Below are 25,499 nucleotides of genomic sequence, written 5' to 3'. Positions count from 1 at the left end.
TCAGTCTGTGCTGAGGTCTGAGTCCAGATGAAGTCTGTCATATGGATCAGCTGCACCTCCATCTGCTCCAAACTGTCAGACGAGTTCAAACAAAATTCAGCATCTGGTTTCTGGCAACATGGTCTGGTCAAAATAAATGAGCCTTTAAGAGTCTTCACACAGTGGAGGGTTCTGCTGAGCCGGGTTTGGACCAGTTCCCAGATCAATGCCTACCTTTATATACTGATGGCTGTGCTAAATCCTAAAATGACATGAATGGCCATTTAAGGATCTTGCATCAACACTACTTCTGATTCTCCTGATGAATTGTTTACCATTAAGCTAATACTAACCAATGGCTCAACAGTTGGGGTTTGTAGATGAGACTTTTCTCAATCAGATAAACACTATTTTGGTTTGGGAAAAAATGCATTCAACAAAGGTTATCCCTGCTAATCTTTATGTTAGTCTTGATAAACATTAATGTTGGCTTGATGGATGGATCAAAACCACAGAACCAGCAGAAACCTCGACTGTGTCTGGACCTGATGTCGGTGTTTTGACCCTGGAGCAGGAAAACGTTGATATCTTCTTGATCTCTTAGAAAAAGCTTTACATATAATGACCCTGTATGATGTTTAGATATACATGTACATTTTCTGCTGCATATAAATGTTCTTTATTTTTGTTTTATTGCATTTATTGTACAAAGTGTAAAACCAGCCTCTGGTTATACAGCAGCACATGCAGTAAACTTGTGGAAGTACTGAATGATTGTTTTGAACAGCAGGATCTTTACTGGTAACTCGGTTATGAAGTGGCGGTTTGTGTTTTTCCACGTCAAATGAATTGGTACGAATTCCAACCGAAGTGCTGAAGAGCTTTGAATTAGTTTTAAAGCGCCTTGCTCCTGAAGCGGCTGCTGTGGTTTATGGGGTTGAGACGATGCAGATCGCTGCTTCGTTTTTACCGTCAAATATTGTTGTGGCAAAAGCCCAAAATGCAGCAGAGAAGCCGCAGTCTGGGGTTATTTTTCAGGGAAGATGCTTGGATTTACTTCTGAAGGTAAAATCCAGTCCTCTTGTTTCAGTAGCAGCTTCATCTCAACAACAGTAAAGAAGTGCTTCCCGTCTCAGTGGCTAGAGGAGCTGTTACAGTGCAGGAGATGAGACACAGGCAGTATTTTATGGCAAATTTGGGGCCGACGAATTTTGCTGGAGACATTTTCTCGCTGAAAACAATTTATCAGTTTGAAATCGAGCAAAGCCTGATCAGAGCAAGCTCAACATCAACCAATCAGATACAAGAAAATTGGTCATGTGACCTGTCCTCAGGCCAAAATATTTTAGAAATGGTCCAACTGCTGCTAAATAATAAACACAACTAGGAAATAATTGCTGTGATTCTTTTTATAGAACATTTACTCTAGCTAGCTGCTGGATGGAGCCATACATAAGACTGGTATGAATTTCCAGTGGAAAACTTTGATTAAATTATTAAATTATTACATTTTCAGTAGAAAAGAACAGGCCAAGATGACAGTGATGCAGCAGTTTATTTCATCCATTTTCACTCCTCCAACTGTCAAATTTGTCAGTTACTATTGGCCATTGCCCTCTTTGCCCAGTGGCTCACACTCATTGCTGGCAAATTTTGCCCCAAATTTGCCCTAAAAAATTAGCCAGTGTATCATCACTAGTATTCATATTAACAGCTGGTTTTTCCCCTGATGTTCCCTCCTTTCTCCTGTTTGTGTTCACCGCTTCAGCTCATTTCCACGCTTCTCAGAGCCGGGTTGTCCACCGAGTCTTGGGTTTATGTTCTGGTGTCTTCCACCATCGCAATACGTCGTCTGTGTTGTGCAGCAGGTTGGCTCATACTGTCTTTATGGAGAAACGTTGCTGTTGCCAGGCAGATCATCCTCTGCTCTCAAGCATCACATTTGCAGAAATGGTAAAACTGAACCCAGATCAGCATCCAGGCGGTTTCTAAGCAAGCCTTCTTCACCAGCAACATCACCATGATGATGAAAACTGAGTTGTTTTAGATCGCTGTAAGAGACACTGAAACCTGCACAGCAAGTCAGTTTCAATATTAAACGTGTTTTGAGGCGATGGATGGAACCAAAGTTAGTTGGGGGAAATAAAATATACAAGTGTAGTACAAGTAATAGAGGTGACAAACAGTTGAGGGAAAGCGGATGAGAAATAAAAATACAGACAGTTTTTAATGATCAGACTTCATCATCGAATATTCATTTTTCCAGTTTTTGCCGAATGAACTAACGCTGACTGAGACATTTTATTCACCCTCAGATTGTTTGACTGGACTTTTGATTGAAGGACCGACAGTCTGACAGCGGAGCATCTGGTTCACATGCGTGTCGTAGTTGAGGCTGTAAAGAGTTTGGGTTCACTGGTGGTGTTTGTAAAGACTGAAGGAAAACAGACCTGCATTCATGAGATTAAGTTACAAAAAGCTTTATAATTTTTCATGCAAGTGACACTCTTAAAAGAATCTGTGTGGTAAAAAAAACTAACATTTACATGACCAAATATATTCTGGAAAACAGGACTTGGACAGGAGAAGGACTTTAAAACCTGCATGGTAATGAAATCCCTTACAGAAAAGCCACATGTGAATTCAAAGCACGTGTGCTTTTTGGACACATGTTGGTTTTCTTATGGAACATGAAATTTCCCATTGCACTTCCCATGTGAAAATGACATTTGTGCCTGTGAATTGTCTCTTTGTATGTGAAATTAAGTTTTCACATGTGAAACAAATGACAATGTGAAGCAAAATGTTCACACAGAAAAAAAACAACAACCATAAATTGAAATTTTCACATCTGAAATAACGTGACGTCAGAATACATGGGAAAAAAATGTGTTCACATGTGAAAACCAACGTGTCCAAAGAGCACACGTGCTTCGGCTTCACGTGGGTTTTCACATGTGACTTTTCTGTACGGGAAGACGCCCCGACTGACATGATGGTTGCAGGAGGACCTCTGGGTTAACGGGTCTCATGAGCATCAACCACATGAATGATCTGTGGTGGAGGGAACCGATCCAGTCAACGAGTCGCACTTTGGGGGAAAAAAAAAAAGTGAAACCGATTGTTTTCACCTTGAAAATCGACTTGGATGTCAGCAGCTTGGAGGAGCTGTCTGTCGTCCACCTGTGCATATTTGTTGTGTAAAAGAAATTGTACAAACAGATGATTTCAGTGTATCTGGGGGCGTGTATATTTGAATCTGCCCTTTGTAGAGATCACATTTTGTAATAGTTTATTTACACATGTGCAAAGGTCCTGCAGGTGTGGTGAAGGTTCTGTACAGCGACCAGACCTTCAGGACCGCTGACTGTAAATAAATTCACTTATACTGTGATCCTCGTCTGCTTCTTCACTGGAGTCGGCTGTCAGGGAACAACTTGACAAAGCTTTAATGTTAAAACCGATGTGTTTCTTCTTGGTTCACGCACCTTGGTGGAGCTGCAAGGTTGCAACAGATTTTTCCAAATTTTTCCTCTTTTATACGGAACCGTATCGAAGGCACAATTAAAATGGAAACGTAATCTGTAAAATGGCAATGTAATCCTACGTTTGAATTTAAATTTGCCACTCGTATGTGCAAATTTTGGCTCAAAATGAAAATTCAAATTCAATGTCATTTGCCATTTTATACACATTATATATAGTATTTACATTTCATCATATGCAAATCCATTTTGCCAAGGAATTGGCGTAGTGGCGAATATATTAAATGGCGAAAACAGGAGGCGCTGTTTTGCTTTTTACATTTGGATCACCATTTGAATTTTGCGAGCTTTATAGCGCAATATGTCTCTGATATTGAAAATTCAAATGCCTTATAATGATTAATGTAAGGTAAAGGACATGTCAATTATCATTTTGACACCATTATTGCATAATTGCATTAAACATATCTATGCAGTTCGGGAAAAACATTTTAATTTTCCAATTTGCTTCATCATTTGAATAAAGCTAAACATAAAGTGTGTAAATATCTGTTTAAATGAAATGTCAATACTAGTATATGAAATGGCAAATGCAAATGACTTGAGAAAATGAATTTTGAGCCAAAATTTGCAAATACGACAAATTTAAATTCAACAGTAAGATTACACATTTCAGTTGTGCCTGTGATGCGCTTCCATACCTCTACAGACCAGGGCAAGACTCACTATTTATTTCTTTTTTTTTTTTAAATAATAATCCACACACCTGTACTTCACCGTTAAAAAAATAATTTATTGCAGCATGGATTTTTAGTTTGACATATTGATAGTTTGCCTATCAATAATACATGTTTGCATCCACTTCACGAGGAACATCTGACAATGTGACGCTCGTCCAGCTGTGAAACGAGTCTGTTTCCTCACAGCTGGACGGTCTGTGGATACACTTCACCTGACACACACACAGTCACTGTATCTCTCCACTTATCAAATGATTATGTTGACGCCTGAAATACTTTTTTTACACTAAAACTGACTGAATTTTATTTATTTTTTACACACTAAACATGAACAAACACTAGTTTGGTTGAATACGGAAAGTGGTTTTAGGGACACGGTTAGGAATACTTACAATATAAAACTGAAGTTGCATCCAACAGTTTCAGAGTGAATCTGTAGCTTCACTGCTGAACTGGACTTCATGTTTTCACCCTATCAGAGTCTCTTTGACTCTTCCACAAACACTCTGCTCACAACATTAAAGGAAAAATCCACCTCAACACACTTTTAACACCGTCTAAAAAAAATACAGCTATTGGTGATGTACTTTGCATTTCTCTGTCCATTCAGTAGTTTGGTGTATTTTTCTTCCTTAACTGTCCAATCGTAGACGAGGTGATGTCACCTCCAGATATTTCCAGCAGCTACAATGGAGTTTGATATGAGAAAATGTTTCAGGATGTAAAACATCAGCGGTAAACGTCAGGTTTTGGTGTCAGTCCCTCAGAATCAAAGAGCGAGGGCTTCTTTCTAGAGCCGCCATTTTGCACCAAGAGACGTTCAACAATCATACAGGGAGAAATCCATCGTAGAAGAGGAGAGAGACCAATTTCTCCACCCACAGGAGCAGGAGAGAGACCAGAATGCATTGCAGCATCAAAACAGGTTGACTGGAAAAACTTGCTCTCTTGCTCTTACTATTTCTATCTCTCTCTCCACCGACAGATATAACCAACAGCTGAATGCAACAAGTTCACGCCCGTTCTCTGGGGGTTGTTGAAAGGCATTCTGGGAAACGTAGGAAATCACTTTCTACTGCAGCAGAATTAGACACGGCAGGTTGAGGGAAAGTGGGTTAACCAAAAAAGTAACTTACAACACTAAATCACAAAATAACTTAATTTATTGATGCTATCTAACAGTGTAAGAGGATCTGCAGGTGGATTTTTCCTTTTACATCGCTGCTCCTTTAATCATATTTGCCTATTTACCATGCGACAGCCCGGCCTCTTGACCTCAGGCTCGGTTCTACTGTCTAACATTTTCTATGTATCGATCCGTCCTGGACACGCTAAGTCCTGTGCGGTGCCGCTGTGAGCGCTCTCTCTCTCTCTCTCTCTCTCCGCCTCCGGGCCGTTCAGCTCCTGCTCAGATAGAAACGGGGCAGGTGAGGATGCGATCCTCCAGCAGGACGCTGAGCACCAGGAACACAAAGTACAGAGCGAACATGGTGAGGCCCAGCGTCCGGCTCATCTTCCAGCGACACACGGCGATGGAAATGATGACGAAGAGAAGCATGAGGAAGAGCAGCACGATGGCGCAGAACAGGCCGTTGGAGCTGACGGTGATCGGCTCGCCGGCGTGGAGCAGCGTGAAGAGGAGCCACGGGACCGGCAGCCTGAAACCAGAGAGGAGACCAGAGCTCACACATAGCGTCTCTAACCAAGACATCATGCAGCTGGGAGAGGCACACTTTGTTATAAAAAAACTAAGATATTAAAGGATAAGTTCGGCGATTTTGGACCTATATATAATCTGTTTCTTCCATCCCTGTAGTTCTTGGACCCACAGACAATATTGGCTCCAGAGTCAGCTGTCAGTTGAAACAGTGAGCTCTGTTGCCTCTTGCTGCTAACAATGAGTCCAAACTGTTTGTCAAAATATCTGCAAAAGAGCCATTTGTGGCTCCACAGGGAGTCGAGAGGAATCATGACTCAGTTCCTCCGTTACGCAGCTTTCACCAATCAGGAAATCACAGAACTATTTTTCTCTGCCGCAGCACAGACCGCTGTGGGGTGAAAGGCGGTTCCTGGCGGAGTGATCTAGTTTTGGACGGTCGGTTGGACAGCTGACTCTGGAGCCAATATTGTCTGTGGGTCCAAGTACTACAGGGGTGGAAGAGACTCATTATATATCTCATCTGATCTCAACCTGGATCTGGATCAATGCTATTCTCCCATCATTCTCCATCATACCGATCCATTATGACCAAAATCTTGCCAAGTTTATTTGCCAAGTATTTTACTATCAAGCTTGTCGTTGCTTGCTTGCACCCAAAGCATGTCTTTTTCAAGATATTGATACTCACTCTGTATTGAGACGTCAGTAAAAAGATCTAAAGTCATGTCTTTTTTGTACAGTTTTGATGCTGCCTTATGCGTTTAGCTCTTCCTTGTTCACGCTGCCTGTCCACATGCGGCGCTGTGTAAAGTTGTGCAACATAAATAGTGAAAGTTGTCATGGATAAACTGAAAATTAAATATACACCACTATAGTGAAGCAGTTGATGAGATTTTGAACAGAATCAAGGATGGGAAAATAGGGTCCAGGTTGAGTTATGCTTCAGGACTTTAAACAAGATTAAATTACAATCATTTTTTAGTGAAGAACATTTGGTTCTCAACGTGGGGTCCAGGGGTCCTTGAGGGGGTTCCAGGGGGTCCCCAGCAAATTGATGAATTGTTAAACTTCAACATTATTTAATTTACAAGAAGTTAACACAATTAGAGAATGTAGAAGAATGACTATTTTGGTCATAGTTTCTCTGTTATCTCTCTACCTACAATACAGATAGTCATGGAATTCTGGACAAAATCATATCTGACAATAAAAATATTCTCAGATTTGGGTCCAAGAGACAAAATCGCATCAAATGGGGGTCCGTGGCCCTAATGTGGACTAGATTAGCGGTCCATGATATGAAAAAGGTTGAGAATCACTGGTGTAGAACACATTTACAGCACACAGGGAATCCATCTGAATGTTATTTCTAAGCCGAACGCCGTCACTCACCCTACGGTGATGTCGAAGATGTTGCTGCCCACGGAGCTGGACACGGCCATGTCCCCCAGGCCTTTCCGGGCCACGATCACGCTGGTGATGAGGTCGGGGATGGAGGTGCCGGCCGCCAGGATGGTCAGGCCCATGATCTCCTCCGAGATGCCCACTGTCTCACCCACCTGCCGGGGGGAGGAGAGCAGGTGAGTGAGCGGTGTGTGGATGCAGGTGTGTGGGATGGAGAGGAAGTTTACTGGCTGACTGCTGGATGCTCGTGGTGAACGGGTGTAATGAGAGAGAGGACTTCCACATCCAAGACCAGGTGTGGTAGGTATGAGGAAGTACATTTGTAGCTATGTATGTATACGTATATATGTGTTTGTGTATATATGTATATATGTATGTATATGTATATGAGTGTGTGTATGTACTGTATTTCCTCTAATAGTGGCCGGTAGTCAATTAAAAGCCGGGTCTCCGATAATGGCCGGGGCCGTGGTCGACACGAACAAATAAAGGCCGGCCTCAAATACAGGCCGGGGGAAAAAACAAAGGAAAAAACAACGGTGGATACTGGTAAACTCCTGGTGCCTGTTTGCAACTATAGTTTGTAGTAACGTACAAGCGCCACAAGATGGCTCAGCCGGCGGAAGTCTCTGGAGCATGCCATCGTCGATTACCGTAATTGTCGTAATGCATTGCAGTAACAAAAAAACGTCTACCTAACGTACCCCAACAGAAGCAGATCAGAAAACAAGGAGGCTTCATACTAAAATATGAGCAAATATACTTATCAAACAGAGGGAATTAGAAATAAAGGCCTGTCTCTAATATAAGCCTGCTTCCAATAAAGGCCTGGTACCCTCTGCAGTTCAGGTAAATAAAGGCCCAGGCCAATATTAGAGGAAATACGGTATATATATTAAAATATATATATATGGATCTTGGTTTCAAACTTTTTAACTATTTTCTCCAACAGCTTTAAAGGCTCATCGGTTGAATAGCAACCGGCATACACATTTTTGTGTTGATTTCCATTTGGAATCGGAATTGATTTAGAATCGATTCCATCAATTCCATCACAAGGAGTCGGAGTTGGAATCATCAATCCCTACGTAAAACCCAGCCTGGTTCCAGACTCGTGAATCACTTTTCAGTTTTTGTTGAGCGGTTCAGAGAGTCTGGTGTTTCCCTCGTCAACGGCTTGTTCTCGCTCGGAGAAACAATCGAGCCAATCAGAGCCTTTGTGGGCGGGACTAAAGTTTGACCCGTTCGTGCAACGGGTTTTCATTGGCGTTTCAGCAGAATAGATTTGTTGAAATCACCTCCTTAACCAACGGATTGTCGGTCACTAGTGATCGGTTCAGATACGACTCGGTCACTAGTGATCGGTTCAGATACGGCGGTCACTAGTGATCAGTTCAGATACGGTCAGGCCCATGATGCGACTCGGTCACTAGTGATCGGTTCAGATACGACTCGGTCACTAGTGATCGGTTCAGATACGACTCCGTCACTAGTGATCGGTTCAGATATATCAGTCACTAGTGATCGGTTCAGATGTATCAGTCACTAGTGATTGGTTCGGGGAAAATCGACCCCCCCACACAGAAAACAGCTAACGAGGAGGAAATCTCAGGCTGAATAATGGAGTTAGTTCAGTGTGAATATCAGGCTACATAAAACCAGTTTCACAACAGATGTAAACAGTGAATATTGCCTCAGTGAAATACCAACTGACCTGGTGAGCCCACCACACCATCAGATAGGAGAACACCCCAATCCACAGGATGGAGCCGATAAACGTCACAACGAAGTACCTGGTGGACGCCTGGAAAATGCAAAGGAAGTCAACATCAGCTGCACAATATTCTGAATGGATTTTTCTTACAGAGAAAATGCCACAGGATGATTTATCATGTGAATATTTTGTCATAATGTCAATCTGCTGCATAAACCTGGGGCCAGGTGTATAAACGATGCATAGGCACAAAAGGTACGCATACGGCACTTTCCACACCAAAAAATATTTTAAAAAAAGAGAAGGAGAATGTCAAAGAGGGAACTGGAACATTTTATTTGGAGCTTTAATCTTTTTAGTACACCATGTTAAACTAGAAGCCAATTAGGTCTCATTAGAGATTCATGATGAAAACATTTGTACGCATGTGATTAATATCTGTTTTTCTGCAAGCTGAATTTTTATTCTAGCAAGAGTAAATGAGTTTACATATTGTCCCCCAAATCATACAGTGTTGTGGAATAAGTCTAACGCACATATAAGATGATAGATTAGACCTAAACGTTACCAATCAATACCCTGCTGTGGCTCATAATACAGGCCCATAGCGGTATGTAATGGCTGCATTTAACGATACAACGGCTGCTTTAACGATGTCAGTTCAAGATGAGAACGAGTCTAGAGGCCGAGCTGATTTTCTGGCTCATGCTGGCATTTATGTGCAAACCAGGTTAAGTGCGTGAAGACCACATAAGCAAGGTTTTGTAAATCTGACAAAAATAGCAGTAGCCTATGCGTATTTACAATTTTGCACATAGACATATTTTAATCTTGAATCTACACACAGTTTTAGACATCTGGCCCCTGGCCTGCTGGTAACAATTATCAGAAAAATTAAAATGGCATTAAACTGTAAATTTGTGAATAACAGCGTTGCAGAAGCACTGTAAAAGCCCTAGCGGCCATATTGGGAGACCAACACACAATCACAACTAAACTGAGTGAATTTTGTTGTGTTGGCTGTTCCAATAAAGCAGGATAAACAGCAAAGAAACCGTTCATAGACTTCCAATGATCAAGGAGAAAAAGCAAAATAATTATCGGAAAAAAAGAAGAGGACTACGGATAGCCTCAATCAATAGCTTTTCAAATATAAGGCTGCTATCCATGTAAGAGTCAAGAAGAAATCTTACTCAACTATAGAAAAATAAAATGATCGCTAGCATACACAACATGCTTTCATTGCTTAACAACACAAAAGAAAAGCAGCGGATTTGCTTACCTAGCTAGCTAGCAAGATCGTTAACCAGGTCTAAGGCATTAGCATGAGTTTAACATTAGTTTCCTCATCTTTGACTACAACTGCTATTTTTTCTGAACACTAATCAGAACACAATCAGAAGAAAGTGAAAGGCAACTGAAATGCATGTTATAAAATTGCTTATACCCTGAGGGAAATTCTAGTTGATTCCACTAGAGCAAGTCTACTGGTTTCTAATGGATTCGACTGGATTCAGCTGGAGATTTGTCATTTTACTGGTCCAGTTTCAGCTGGATTGAGTTGGTACCAGATCACAGGACAGAAACCATTTCACTCCCAGTAGATCTACTGGTTTAACGTGCTAATGTTGCTATGGGATTCAATTGGTATCAACTGTCGTCAGTTGACTCTACCAGTAGATCTACCAGTTTCACGTGCTAATAGCTTCTACTGGTTAAAACTACCAAAGACCAGTAACCACACCAGTTGACATAACACCAGTAAACACCAGTAGACATGTTATGATTTCCCTAAAAACCAGCTGGAATAAACCAGTTCCATACCAAAAAATCAGGTGGAACCAACTGGATCCAGGTGGATTTCCCGGTAGAGTATTGACTCTAAATGAGTCAGGTTTCTCATATATTTTGGGGTTCATGCAGGTTCACCAGCGGGCCTCTATAAGGACGAGGTGCTGGTCTTCCACCATCCTGCCGACGGTCTTCCAACATGGCGTCGGCTCTGGCTGCTGTGGTACCTGGAGGAGGAGCTGATACTCACCGGGTTGCGGACGTCAGGCACAGTGAGCCACAGGGGAAACACGATGGGCAGCAGCACCAGGTAGGTGGCCTGCTTCCTTCTGGTCTCCGGCCATTCCAACGACAACGGCTCCTCGTTCTCCTCTTCCACCTCTTCCTTTTCCTCTTCCTCCTTATGTTCATCACCATCCTCACCATCCTCACCGCCGTCGCTCTCGCTGGATTCATCGCTTTCCTCGTCGGCGCTCTCGTCCTCGTCGCTGCCGTCCGAGCCGTCCGATCCGCCCACCTCGTCCGGCGCCTCCTGCAGGAGAGAGCAGGGATGAGAGAAAGAGACAGCAGCACATTTGTCATAGCGAAGCTGTTTTCTACATTCTTAATGTCAGGGCTGTGGTACTCGAGTGCGTCTCGGGCTTAAATCCATGAGGACATTCTCTTGTCTCCTCCACTGCTGGCTCAGCACGCAACATGGAGACACCAGCATCAATGTCCGGGTCACAGAGGAAAGGAGGAGTGATTTTAGAAGCTTTGGGATGCACTGTGAGAGTTTATTCACTCATGAAAAAGTGAGCATCACACCCCTTACTCAAAACCCAACCTGTCTTGTTGCTGCATTGCATTCTGGTCTCTCTCCTGCTCCTGTGGTGGAGAAATTGGTCTCTCTCCTCTTCTACGATGGATTTCTCCCTGTATGATTGTTGAACGTCTCTTGGTGCAAAATGGCAGCTCTAGAAAGAAGCCCTCGCTCTTTGATTCTGAGGGACTGACACCAAAACCTGACGTTTACCGCTGATGTTTTACATCCTGAAACATTTTCTGACATCAAACTCCATTGTAGGTGCTGGAAACATCTGGAGGTGACGTCACCTCGTCTACGATTGGCCAGAAAAACCCAAAAATACAACAAACAAAAAAATGGACCCAGAAATGCAAGGAACACCACCAACAGCTGTTTGTTAACAGTGTTAAAAGTGTTTTAGGGTGGATTTCCCCTTTAAGTGCTTTGGCTTAAATGCAATACAAATTTACAATTAATTTATTCTAGTCAGGAAGAATATTTAGTTGCCCATCTGTGTGTACCTTGGCTTCGTCCGGTTGGTCCTCACTCTTCTCATTCTTCTCACTCTTCTCATTCTTCTCACTCTTGTCGGTGGTCTCCTCGGTCTTGGCAGGCTGTGAGGTGGACGGCTCCGCTGCAGCACCCCCTGCTGCCCCGGCAGAGTTCACCTGCTCAGCCTTCGGTTCTGTCTTTCGGTCGCCTTCTAAATAAAGAAGGAGGAGAGACAGGAATTCATCTTGACCCAAACACACACACACAGCCCACTAGATATATGCAGTTGGAGTCCAACTTTAACTATATTCTCCACTTTCCAGAGTTTTATTTTGTGTCTTGAGGTCCATTCAAAGCTGTGTGTGTGGTGTCATGTACCAAAAACACTCTCAATCCATTTCTCCACGTTCATTTTCCAGCATCTCTCTGAGCCTTACCAAGAACAGGCTGTTTCTGTCGCCGTGTCTTTAAGGCTCATTAATATTAACGACTCCTCTGTTCTGATTGGCTAACCGTTTCAAGAGTGAAACGTGAGATGCCGCGGCCCGGCGGCTACAGGTAGGGAAAACTCTCCGGTAATAAACAATGACAACCGCTCAACCGCTTTGAAAAAAACACTTTGTTAGTCTATTATTTCTTACAAAAATGATAATGAGCGAACCTTTGTGACGCCACAAAGTTACGGAAGTCCAAACGGCTCGTTTAGAGGCTCGCTTTTCTAATATGGATTGTGTGGATTTAGTTGGCGACCGTGCGTTTTGATGCTTTCACCATGTTTAGATAGACCATCCAACTCCTTTATCATCACAGTGGAAAGAGGAATCCTGTTTTACACCATATGGGACCTTTAAATTTGAACAACAGGCTAAAAACTTGTCCAGTCATGTTTTTTTTTTCCATGTCAGGAACATTGCAAAAATTAGATGCATCTTAAATTTCAGTGATACAGAGAGGATGATTCATGCTTTTGTTTCATCTCGGCTTCACTGCTGCACTGCCCTGTTTACCTGCTTTAACCAAAAAAAGGAGAGCGACTGCAGTGTGTTAAAATTGTAACCAAAACTGAAAGACCTGACAAGGTTACAATAAGTTATTTTATCTTGTATCCAGACTTCTCAAGCTTATTTTAGGATTTTTTTTGTGTGTGAAATCATCTTACTGCACTGGCAGATAATTTTACTGGTTTCAACAAATGTGACCTTTTTTCAGGAGAATGTAACTTGTTTCAGGACATTTACTTCACTTCTACTTTCAAGATTTTCTTCATTATTTTATGATGATTTCTTGAAATAAGTCATATAGGCATATATCACGTGACATTTATTGAAACCAGCAGGATTATCTGCCAGTGCTGTGAGATAATTTGACTAAAAATATAATTAAATAAGCTTGATAGGTCTGGAAACAAGTTAAAATCACTGCTTGTCATTATTTGCAGTTTATATCTGCCAGGCAGGACCTTCAGACTCCTCTGTGTTATCAACTTTTAAATCACTTCTCAAAACTGACTCATATTGTAAAGCCTTCCTGTAATCTTTTTTCCATCTTATCCTTGTTATCTGTTATTTATTCATTCAATTTTTTTTTTCCATTCCAGTTTTATCCTCATGGCTGGGATTTTTCTTCTAATGTTTTACCTCGTTCTGTTTTATTCATCATTTGCTCTTTTATTTTTCTTGGTTGTGAAGCACATAATAACTTTGTTTTGAAAAGTGATATTTAAATAAGCGTTCATCATTATTATTATATCCACAAAGGGACCGGAGTAAAGAGCCACAGCACACACACACGGGTAGATTTCAGTCGTTCTCCCTCCTCAGATCTTATTGTTTCTGTTGTCAGGGCGATATCGCTCTGACCCTTGACCTCCTTACTACTGGCTGCCTTTAATTTGGGTGATCTAGTAATTGAGGCTTATTCTACTGTTGACCTCATTGCAAGTCATTGTAAGTCGCTCTGGATAATCAGCTAAATGCCTAAAAGGTAAATGCAAATGCAATCTGCAGTGGTGAGGATCACAGATGTAAGAACAGACAGACAAACCCATCAGGCACCAGTTCAGAAACACATTGAATTAAAACCAGACACATTTCCACCAATGAGGAAAGAGTTAGGAAATCCACCAGTCTGGAGCTGAGGGGAATAAACTTTCATTTCTCACATGAATGTTTTGAAATCCTCTCACGGTGTTTTTCGCATCAGTCTCTTAAATTTAATTTTAAATTCTGCCGAATATTATTATGCCATGTATTAAGAGCCAGTGTTATGGAGTGTTTGGAGATAAACATGCACTGCTAATAGAGGAAAAGGGATTCATTTGTGTCTCACTCATGCACACACACACACACACACACACACACACAGGGTCCCATCTGCATGTTAATCCTTGGGCTGATTGAGTCGGGCTCGTAGAGGCCACTCCAGGCTCCCTGTGGCCCCACTACGCTCTGCAACACACAATAATAATCAGCCCCGACTCTGAAGCACCTCATTACTCTGCGCTGTGACGCACACACACACACTGACTGAAAGGCTCCACTGATTGTGCAGAACAACCTCCTTCAATCCCCGACCATCAGACTAACAACCGATGATCGCCTAGACAAGCGTTCAGCGGGAGAAGTTGACGCAGATCAAGGCCTTCGACTGAAACTGGGCAAAAATAAAGAGATGTGGCGTATTAAAGGGGAACACCGGCTGTTTGAAAAGTCTGAATGTTATTCAGAAGGCAACAGAACTTCTTAATTTATGTTCTATTGCCTACAGAATTATATTAATTTTCTTTTAAAGACGTGCAAATAGTGTTTTCCTTTTGAGGCGAACAAACCCAGTTAACAAGAACCGTAACAGAAGGACTACCAACTGGATGACAGACAGCAACACTTGCTGTTTGAAATGGATCAGGATCTAAATGTCCGCAGACGACTCACCTTCAGACTGGCGGTGCTGTGACTTGCTCTGTAATTTCCCTGTGACGGGGGGGTTCAGTGGCTTTATTTTATTCCTGGCTGCAATCAAGAGAAGGATCTCATACAGGTCTCACATAAGACTACAGGTTAAGACAGATCTCTTCACTTCTGAACAAGGAATGTTTGTGCAGCCAAGCCGACAGCAAGAAGACACACGACTTCATAATGACAACACAGCAGCAAAACACACAAACACACAGCCATCGATTCACTTCAGAAGTAATGTCGGGACACAAGCAGACCCCACTGTGCACAGCAGCAGCATCCAGAGAGACGTGGACACACAACACCAACAACACAGGCGGCACAGTCACCTTACCTTTCCTCTGCACTGACCCCTCCCCTCTGACATCACCATTAAAGGAAGTCTCTGATTGGCAGAGACACACAGCAGAGAGTTACTACAAATGTTATCGGCCTCCTCCAAACGTGACCCTGCATTCACGTGCTATCGGATATTTCGGAAAAACAGATTTCCTTCATGGAAATTTCAAATTCGGATGATGAAGTCGGAAAGTCGGGGGAAATTTTACTACCCGAGATTCTGAGTTATTTTATGACACAATGACAAGCTTTAACCTTCCCAACTTGGCAGAAAAATCTAGTATTGTGTCAGTCAACAGCAAGAAAACACTTACACATGTACTTTTATTACGTGTTTGTAGTTAACCAGCAGGATGTCAATGTTTGTTTATCATTTGTCTTCCAGGTTTGATTTTCCAACACAATAGCATGTGAATGCGACGCTGTTCAGCAGCTGTCTTGGAAGACCCGCATGTCGGACCTTCCCAGCAGCATGTGAACGCACCATGACCTCTGTGACTATGAGGACGTTTTTAGGCCGACGTCAGTAAACGAAGGGCGAGACACACCACAAGACAACAGAAGAGCGAGGAGACGTTTCGTCGCCCCTCTTACCTCGTCTGCCTCTCCTCGGCCCGGGGGTTTTTAGCGCCCCTCTAAAGGCTGGCTCTAGGATGGAAACCACAGCAACGAATGTTTTGTCAATGATTGTTTTGAATGTCTCTTGGTGCAAAAATGGCGGCTCTAGAAAGAAGCCCTCGCTCTTTGATTCTGAGGGACTGACACCTCCGCTGATGTTTTACATCCTGAAACATTTTCTCATATCAAACTCCATTGTAGCTGCTGGAAATATCTGGAGGTGACGTCACCTCGTCTACGATTGGCCGGTTATCCATGAGGAAGAAAAATACAACAAACTACTAAATGGACCCAGGAATGCAAAGTACATCACCGATTATTGTTTTGTAACAGAGTGTTTTAAGGTGGATTTTTCCTTTCCTTTAATGCTCAAGATCAAGAAAGAGCTAAAAAGTAATATGCAAAATCCAATTAAAAAAACCATAAACAGAGAAGGTAGTGGGGGACTGTGGTGCAATTCTCCAATTCTAATTGGGGATTTAATGAATCATACTGATAAGGAGAATGAAAACTGTAATTAAAATTGATTAAACTCTTGAAGACACACAGTGAATCAACAGACTAAGACACACCATGTGCTCATGATATCATCTCTCCTGTCTTTCCTGTCATTCTAGACACTGTCCGATTCAGAAATGCACCAAAACAGGGGCGTCCTGGTGAGTCAGAGGTCTAAGGTGCGCACCATGTAAACACAACGGCCTGGGTTTGAATCAAGCCCAAGACTTTTGTCATCCCCCTCTCTCCCCCAATCTTTCCTGTCTCTCTCTACTTTGAACTATGTAATAAAGGCAAAAATGCCCCAAAATAATCTTAAAAATAAAAAAAAGAAACACACTGAAACTCAGACGCAGGACTACAAGCTGTTGTTCCACACCTGTGTTGCTGTGCTTGAATAGGAAACTGGGAAACGTAAACAGGAACCGGCTTCAGAATAAGAAGCTGGTTGAGTTCTCAGGAAGCCAAAGGTCTTCAGGTTCATGCTGAAGACCGGTCGGCACAGCGGTGACTCACGGCCGGCTGCAGGAGGCCGCTCACAGACCCGGTCTAACAGCCGCACCGGTTCCATCGGGATAAAGAGCTTGGCGTAGCAGCGGGCTGGCTCTTATCCAGCTTTTATTAGCCTGCATTGAAAAGCTGATTAAGGATCAAGCGTGGCCGAGCGCCGCGAGGCCGAGGAACACGACCGGCCGGCCGAGGACAGGCTGAAGGTCGCCGAGGGACGGCACGCCACCCCGACAGGGACGGACAGGACAGACAGCCGGGACGACGACTGAGTCACCGCAGCATTACTGACTCCTGCAGCGAGTGTTCGGTACACACTGTGATGTGATGTAATTTGATACGGTGAAAGGATTAGAGCTACATGTGAATCATTTAGTTGAGTTCTGAGATTAATCTCAAAATTCTTTAGTCAGAATTCTGACTTTTTATTAATGTCAGAACTCAAATAAATTTTTCACGTGGCCCTAATATTCTTCCATAATGTTTTCAGCAGACGGATGAGACACTTAAAACAAAGCTATCAGGGTAAGAAATTCATTTTTTTCCACAGGACATTTTTGCCCCCTAGATCTGATTTTTAGGGGATTTTTAGGGCCATTTCATGAATTATGAAATAAAAAGATTGTATTGCATATTGGCAAATGAACACTCAGTTTCTACCACTAAAATATTCTCTATTCATTCATCCACCAGTTTCCTTGCCCAGGCTTCCTTTTCCCCGGCAACTTCCTCCAGCTCCTCCTGGAGAATCCCCAGGCATGCTGGGAGATGCAGTTCCTGGGTCTGCCCCGAGGCCTCCTGCCAGTCGATCACACTGAACTCCTCTCAACTATGATTTCTCTTATTTGAAATCATAATATACCATAAACAGACTAACAATCATAAACATTTTCTACTGCTTCAGGCTGTGTACTCGGTTGTTTTCTGATCAAAAATATTTTCTCACCCAGAATGCACTGAAAAAATCACCCGCTCATCGCCTCTCACAACTCATCTGTGGTGGCCCCACAGGGGACATTTTACACTAATTTACACTATTTTCAGTGAAAAAATGAACACTATGAAATGGAAAAGGTACTCTTAATTATCTGGATCATTTTTTCCCCCTCCTTTTTAATTTCACATACATTTTATTACTTTCACAGGCACATTTGCCCCGAGCCGTCGTTCATTTCTGACCCAGATTGCTATCATCACATTATGCCTCCTGCTCAGCTGTATTAGTGATTGATATCTTGTGAGCTTAGCACTGATCTGAAATCAGATTGCAGTTTCGATCTCATAATTGCACAAGCCATCAAGCCGTTTAAAACCGGGACAGATGAAGGACTTCCGGTTTCCGCCTGTAATGGAGTAGACACAAGTCTCTATCTCCCGAATATAGGACGTATTTTTTGACACATTGCAGCATTCTAGCAACAAGTTTATTACATTCTGACTCGATTGGGACAGGAAGACTATATCGTACGATCAGACTCCATCAACTAAAAGTGACAAGACGGCGAAGGACGGGACGCTTACTCTGCAAACTTTGAGGACCGAGCTACAGTTATCACACCAAGCATCTCTGGGTGACTTTAAAACCAGGACAGGTGAGCCGGGCTGTACCTTCTCCCAGAGGGTCCAGCGTGTGGATCATCAGCTGGAAGATGGTGCTCCTCAGCGAGGTGTTGTGGAGCGACGCAGCGCTGCCACCGCGCTGCAGCGTCGGACGCACCTGAACACACCAACACACATCAACACAGAGAGGAGGAGTCAGAGGAGACAGCATCCTGGAGCACCAAGTTCAGACACTGGCTATACTCAGGTTTGACCGATAAGGGTTTTTGAAGGTCGATACCGACACCAGACTGAAGTTGCCACATACTGTGCCAGTATTCAGTACCTTTAAATCTGACTATTTTTATGCCAAATAAAACTACAATGATTCAGTGTTTCTCCCAGAATTGTATTCTGGTGGGTGGAAAAGCTTCTGAAACAAGACCTAGACCATCATGGGACACTAAAACTCTCCACCGCACCTATTCAACGATAAGGGAAACTCTGGAACACATTAGATCAGACATAATTGAGCAACTGAATAAATAAAATGTGCAAAAATGTCATGTCAGGTTTTCCAGATTGTTTTTCTGTAGCTGTGGTCAGGAGGAACCTCCATCACATCAGAGGTGGACGACACTGACTGGACAACATCCGATATTTAATAAAAGGCCAATATCAAACTGATACATCAATCTAACCCCAGTCCATATCACCTATTATTTCTTTTATTCTTTGGAATTCAGAAAAATGTGTAAAACCACAGCATCACACGTCAAACTACCACCGATCAAACTCACAAACAGTGTTTTTGTACCCTTAGTCTTGCCTTCTCCTCATGTGACTCTGCTGACGGTTTGTGTGTCTGCGAGCTGCTCTGCGTCGGTTCAGGCTCTGCTTTCGGTTTGTCTTCGGATTTAGGAGCAGGTGCAGGAGGAGAAGGAGGAGCAGCTGGAGGAGCAGGAGGTGCAGGAGGTGGAGGAGGAGGCTCACTCTCCTGGAAGGTTAGGAGTATATCAGTAAGTTAGCAATACTTGTATGTATGTGTAGTACATGTGAAGAGTTTTGTTCCAAAGTACAGTGAAACTAAAATTAATTCTGGAATATTAGTGAAATAATACAACCTTTTAGACGATACATTCATCCATATTTCCTCTGAAATACTGAGCAATCAATGTCAGGTAATAGATCATTTGATGCCAAAATGGATATGTAGCACTTTGGAATGGGTTTGCTGGTTCACAGATCCTCTACTTGTTCTACAGTTGCAGCTATCCGTCATACATACGGGAGAGTGGGGTAAGATGAGCCAGTGGGTAAGTTGAGCCACCCCCTGTATCCTAGCAATGATAAACACTATGTGTCATGTGACCAGGCATTTATGAAGAGACTTCCATTTCAACATGGCTGCAATGGAACCAGCCACATGGGACTAAAACCACATGAATTAATTAGCAAAAGGTTAGCAGTGAACTAGTGTGTAGACCAATTTTTTTTTTTCAAAAAGTGATGTTATTTTCAACCTCATTTGAAATAGAAATAATTTATTTGTATTTTATCCAACATGAATAATTCAGTGGCTCAGTTTGCCCCCAAGCGGCTAAACTTACCCACTTGCTAGGATCAACTTACCCCCACCCTGGGGCAAATTGAGCCATGGGACCACTTTTTTTAAGAAGTTGTATTTTCATTCTTCTTTCGTTTAGCTGAATTCTTACCAGTTCATTTGAAAGTCAACATCCTGAAATATGGGTGGAAACATTTGTTTTAGTTCTGTCTCATTTTTCCTTGCCAAGATAACGTTTTGAGTAAAAACTGGCTCATCTTACCCCGCTCTCCCCTATATATGTCATGTTCAGTCCTAAAAACCATTTGGCATCATAGCATCCTTTAATGTAATTTTTCTACTTTCAAAAAATAAATAAATCTGTTACCATTCTTATTGGATACATTACATGCCAGTGATGGCAATAAGATGAATCTTATTGGCTGAGGCCCCCTTGAAAGTCTTTGTTTTAAGCTCATATCCAAGTGGAGAGAGCCACATTCACCTTTGTATTTGTTACATTTTATTTTGATATTCATGTGCTGTGTCTTATAACAGGTAACAAACAAACAATGCTTTAAACACTTTATTTTTACTCGTTATTGCTTGATGGTGGGTAGGATTTGTCTTAGAAGGGGGCCTCCACAGAAAACTCTGCCTCGGGCCTCCAGCAGTTTAGAGCCGGCCCTGCTTGGCATGAATGTTTAAATTACTGGAATATGTTTAGCCTTGGATTCTAGCGTGTCTACATTTTACCTTACACCTCATGAGGTCTCGTTGTCAGTTGAGTCAATGGCTGAAATGAAATCAAATGACTCAAGAGCTCATGATGTTCATGTGAAGGAGACGGCAGGTGAGGAGGCCAAGATGCAGGTATGGATTTAAATGGTTCTTAATCTGCAAGTATAATCCTCAGCCGCTTGATGCAGGCTGCCTGCTTAAAGGAGCCACATTCAGTTTTCAAATCTACTTTCAAATCAGGATCAGAATAATGTTCTTCATGATGTTCTGCAGATAAATGTAGCTTAGTTGAAAGTTGAATTGAATGAGTTAAACTGAATGAATGTGAAGTCGTCACAATACTGGACCCTGATTGGCTGACAGCAGCGGCTAAAAATGAGATAAACCTGCTGAGTGGAGGCTTTACAATTCAAATGCTGCAAACTGGCCTGATTGGACGGATTTCAGTCATTCATTAGTGAGGGAGCCAATCAGGGCCGAGTCCAGCTGAGATGCGTTTCCTGGAGTTAGTCTGAAACTGCCTGGACAAAAGGAGTGGATTTTTAAAAATGCAGTATCTTTATGCAACATCTTTGATCATATATAAAGGAAACGTTGAATTCCTGTAATACGAGAGCTTTAATGTGGAGCCATGCCTCCCCACACTCAGCGCTGTGATTGAAGGAGCACATGCTGGATGCACAAGTCCTTCAGGCTAATTGCAGAATGTCTTGGCAATACTTGGAATACTGGATCACAATTTTGCATGTGATTATACGCTCAACCACCGCTGTCCATCAGCTGCAGAGTGGTGCTCAGCCTGCAGGCAATCAAGCCCTCCGTAACACGCACAGTTCCCGTTTTTACAAAACTCTTTTCACAGAGGATCTACAGTATTTTCTATGCAAAACTAAATTGGACATTTCCATACTGGCATTTTAGGGTTCTGACAAAGACCGAGTGACGTTACGGCGTCTCTGACACCTGGGATCCCTTCTGTTCACCAGCATCAAAGGATTCCACACAAATGCAGGCCGTCACCTGCTCAGGCGCTCAGACGGACGCATCGCTGTCCCTCTCTCACTGCATCTGAACAGGTGACGGTCCCAACTGTGATGAGATGAAAGGCTAGAAAATACAGTATGTACAGATAGAAGTCGATCCAGGTAACAAGTGCTTTATGGAGACAACTGGCTTCGTCTGTATGCCTGTTTTATCTGATTATGGCTGGTGTTGTGTTGACTGTCGGTGGCTGCAAAGCAAAATCTGAATGAAAATCAACACCATACCAGTGTTTCCATCAGTCCACATCCATCAGAGTTAATTTAACACTTTTAGATAGTTTTGAACAGCTGACCCAGAGCCACATCAGATCTATGAGTGGACAAACAACTCTCCAGTCAACAATTGGCAACATCAAATAATTCTCACTGAAAAATCAGCACTCATTAACACTGGAAGATTTGCTGTGTAGTGTGGATTTGGCCTGATCTTGTAAATCAGTCCTGTTGCCAAATCGTGGCTGTAATCAGCCTAAAAGTCATGCATACAGCACACTTCCCTATGTTAACAAGTGTGTTGATATTTCAGTGACAGAGATTTGGAGTTGCCAGGTGTTGACTGGAGAGGTGTTTGTCCACTCATAGAGCCGATGTGGCTCTGGGTCGGCTGTAGTATTAAATTAACTCTGATGGGTGTGGACCAGGGTTAGGGTTAGGAGTTAAATGAACACTGATGATTTTGCTGTGTGTTGCTTCCTCTCCTGTTAAGCTATTGAGATGAACTAACCAGGGTGAACTAACCAGGATGAACTGACCCGTCTTTTTCCCCCCAGTCGTGTCTCCAGATGTCCCACCTACTGACCTTCTCCGGCTCCTCGGCGGTCCACACCTTGACGATGCTCATGTGCTTGTTGATCTGCGTCTTGACGGCCTGTTCGATCTGGATGTTGAACTTCATGAAGCTCACGTAGACGATGTAGCCCAGCACCAGCATGACGCTCTCCCACCACATGATCATGTTGTCCAGGAAGAAGACGATGAGCATGATGAGGTCCAGGATGTAGAAGGAAACGTCCCGGAACAGCGGCCACCAGGTCAGGTGCAGCATCTCCCTGGAGAAGATGGCGCACATGCCGATCACGAACAGGATGTTGAAGACGGCCGAGCCCACGATGGTGCCGATGCCCACATTGCTGTGGGAGATGAACACGCCGATCAGGGAGGTGAAGAGCTCGGGGGCGGAGCCTCCGGCCGCCATGAAGGTGGCCCCGGCCACGTCGTCAGAGATCTCCAGCTTGTTGGTGATGACGCCCAGCGCCGGAACGAAGAACTCGTCGCACACGATGGCCAGGGCGACGAACATGTAGATCATGCCTATAACGTGCAGGACCACGAAGCCTTGTCGCCGCTGCTCCACGGAGAACAGGTCCTCTGGGTACTCGCCCTTCCTATGGGGGGTGCGGAAAGTGGTGGTTGGGGGGGCAGTGGTGGTCGGCGTTGGCGGGGACGGCGGCGGTTCGGTCGGAAGAGGTTTGGGTTCAGGATCCACATAGATACACTGCTCTATATCTGTCCTGTTGACGATTATCACCAGAGGAGCGGTGCTGCTCTCAGGTAAAACGACCTCCTCCTCCTCCTCCGTCTCGTTCGGTGCCATCGCCTCCCGGATGTGGACCTTCACCGCACCGTCCCCCCCGCCCCCGTCGGCCCGGGCGGAGGCCTGCGGCTGCGACAGCCTAGCCTTCAGAGTCAGTGTGTAGACGAAACACAGCAGCACACCTGAGAGGAAGAACAGGATGCGGCTCCGCCTGAGTCTCCTCCTCGGAGGCGAATGCATGTTCGTTGGCCTTGTGCTTTCGACTCCCAACGGAAATTAAGTCAGATGCATTGCTATTCTTTGATAGTTCCAGCACCGTTATTTGGCAAGAAAACACCGCTGACAGAGAAGAGATACACACACGCATGCATAGTGTGTTTCATCTTTTACAGCTGGCATGGAAGGCTACCGACCCAGCCTCAACCTGTGGAGCGAAGGACAACAGGAAAATATAGACTATATACAGGACTGAAAATGACGGTATATGTCACATTATCATGGATATCTGGGCATTTTGAAGGTAACTGTTGCTCACATAGTTGCAGAGGCAGATCATAGGCTACTGTAGAGAGGGGAAGGGGGGGGGGTGATGGGGATACAGACAGCCACCTGTTACTATGGCTACATAATCACACAGGCTTCTGCTTCTCAAAAACACGAGTCCGTTTAAGACACATAATGGATGTCAACCCGATAAAAACGAGCAGACTTGTATCGAAATTAAACACGGAAATTAATTCTGATTACAATTAAGCCTTTTCAGTGTGAACACGCGCACGGAAAGAACGTGATGACATGCGCAACTCCAGACAACCGCAACTATAGCATAAATGATGATTAGTGAAACGTGAATTTAAAAAAAAAAAACCTACCTGCAGCATGCACTAAGGGTTCCGCACTTCAAAACGAAACGACTGAAAAAAAAAAAAACACACGTCAAGCTTTAATTGCGGAGTAATTGAGGCCAGTGAGGAACGGCGCGGATTATCACGCAAGGTCAACGGCAAAGCGTTAATCTATATTCCTCCACCATCCAAAAAGAAAAATAAAACACACAAATCCAGAGCGAAGCGTGTGCAGCAGCATCGCGGGTCCTGGGTCTTACCTCACAGCCCGGTCGCTCGGCCGGCCGGTGCTGCGGACGGTCCCTCCAGCTGTGCGTAATGGACGCAGAGATGCTGACTCCGGTTTTTGGGGAGCTACAAGGGCGCACCGCATGTCAGGGCTTCCACCAGGCTCAGCATAATGCTACTAAGAGGATTAGGGCGAAACACCTCTCACCTTCTCCGTTACACACAACCCTGTATCAATACACCAACATTCAAATTATTCTGCTCGTCACAGCTTCGGTAAAAGGCGAAACTCGGCGCCTGATGCGGGTGGAGGAAGAATAATTTGCTGTTTGGAGGCTGGCAGGCGGAGTTTGGGCGTCATTTGGGTGTGGCAAGGTGTGGCGCTCGCCATTAGCCTCCGGCCAATGAGTTTAGATTTGGTCTAGTAGTTTTTGTCAGGGCAAAGACAAAGTAAAAAATAATGCCAGAAATCCATTTGGAAGCCTTAATTTAAACATAAGTGCAGCGATCAGGAGCAATGTTCCCTCTAAACAGATTGGTGAATTACAGCTGATAATTTATCACACTGGTCAAATAATAATAACATCTTGTCAGTCATTGCTACACTTTGTCCAGCAAAAAGTAACTGAGACTAACACTGATCTGCAATTTGAAAAATAAATAAATAAATAAAAATAATATACAATAAACAGAAAAACTACTGCAAATGACAAAACTATTGGCAGTCTGGTTTGATCCAGAACATTTGTTCAATCAGGACATTTTTGTGGAATTTTTTTCTCAACTCCGACAGGCTACACAGCCATGGATGGATTACTGAAGGGCCGACCGGGCACAGGCCCAGGGGCCCAAGAGCTCAGGGGGGCCCCTGAGCCAGAGCCTGATACACGATGATGCTGTCACTAACTTTACATTTACTGCCCTGCAGTCGAAGGGCTTAGTCATTTATATCAACACCAAAGCCCCAAACTTCCCCCTATAATAACCTAAACATTAGTTTTGAAGGTGTCAACATGGCTCTGTCACAGTGAGTGTTCCCCGCAGTTTATCTATAG

At 43.5% G+C, this 25,499-nt stretch overlaps 1 protein-coding gene across 1 annotated transcript; it reads right to left on the bottom strand.

Annotated features, from left to right (window-relative positions):
* Positions 1–5,612: 5,612 nt before the first annotated feature.
* On the bottom strand, positions 5,613–23,611 carry LOC139912121 (sodium/potassium/calcium exchanger 1-like). Its single transcript, XM_071899824.2, has 11 exons — positions 22,637–23,611; positions 19,325–19,504; positions 18,577–18,685; positions 15,940–15,993; positions 15,341–15,391; positions 14,983–15,060; positions 12,082–12,263; positions 11,024–11,305; positions 8,983–9,072; positions 7,257–7,423; positions 5,613–5,862 (listed from the first exon to the last, which is right to left on the bottom strand). Exons 1-11 carry the CDS (start codon positions 23,609–23,611, stop codon positions 5,613–5,615), a joined length of 2,418 nt encoding a protein of 805 aa, XP_071755925.2.
* Between the last annotated feature and the right edge of the window lie 1,888 nt (positions 23,612–25,499).

This window comes from Centroberyx gerrardi, chromosome 1, assembly GCF_048128805.1.
Source record: "Centroberyx gerrardi isolate f3 chromosome 1, fCenGer3.hap1.cur.20231027, whole genome shotgun sequence".
Lineage (NCBI taxonomy): Eukaryota > Metazoa > Chordata > Actinopteri > Beryciformes > Berycidae > Centroberyx > Centroberyx gerrardi.
Note: the sequence above shows the minus strand (reverse complement) of the source record. Positions and strands in the feature narration are given on the sequence as shown.

Bases quoted from the DNA above. Each gene is read 5' to 3' on its own strand.
- LOC139912121 (XM_071899824.2), bottom strand. From the start codon at position 23,611: ATGCATTCGCCTCCGAGGAGGAGACTCAGGCGGAGCCGCATCCTGTTC. The intron at 12,264-14,982 runs GTGAGTCGTCTG...TTCTTTATTTAG, and splicing joins ACAGCACCGCCAGTCTGAAG to AAGGCGACCGAAAGACAGAA. The intron at 5,863-7,256 runs GTGAGTGACGGC...CTCTGGTTTCAG, and splicing joins ATCTTCGACATCACCGTAGG to GCTGCCGGTCCCGTGGCTCC.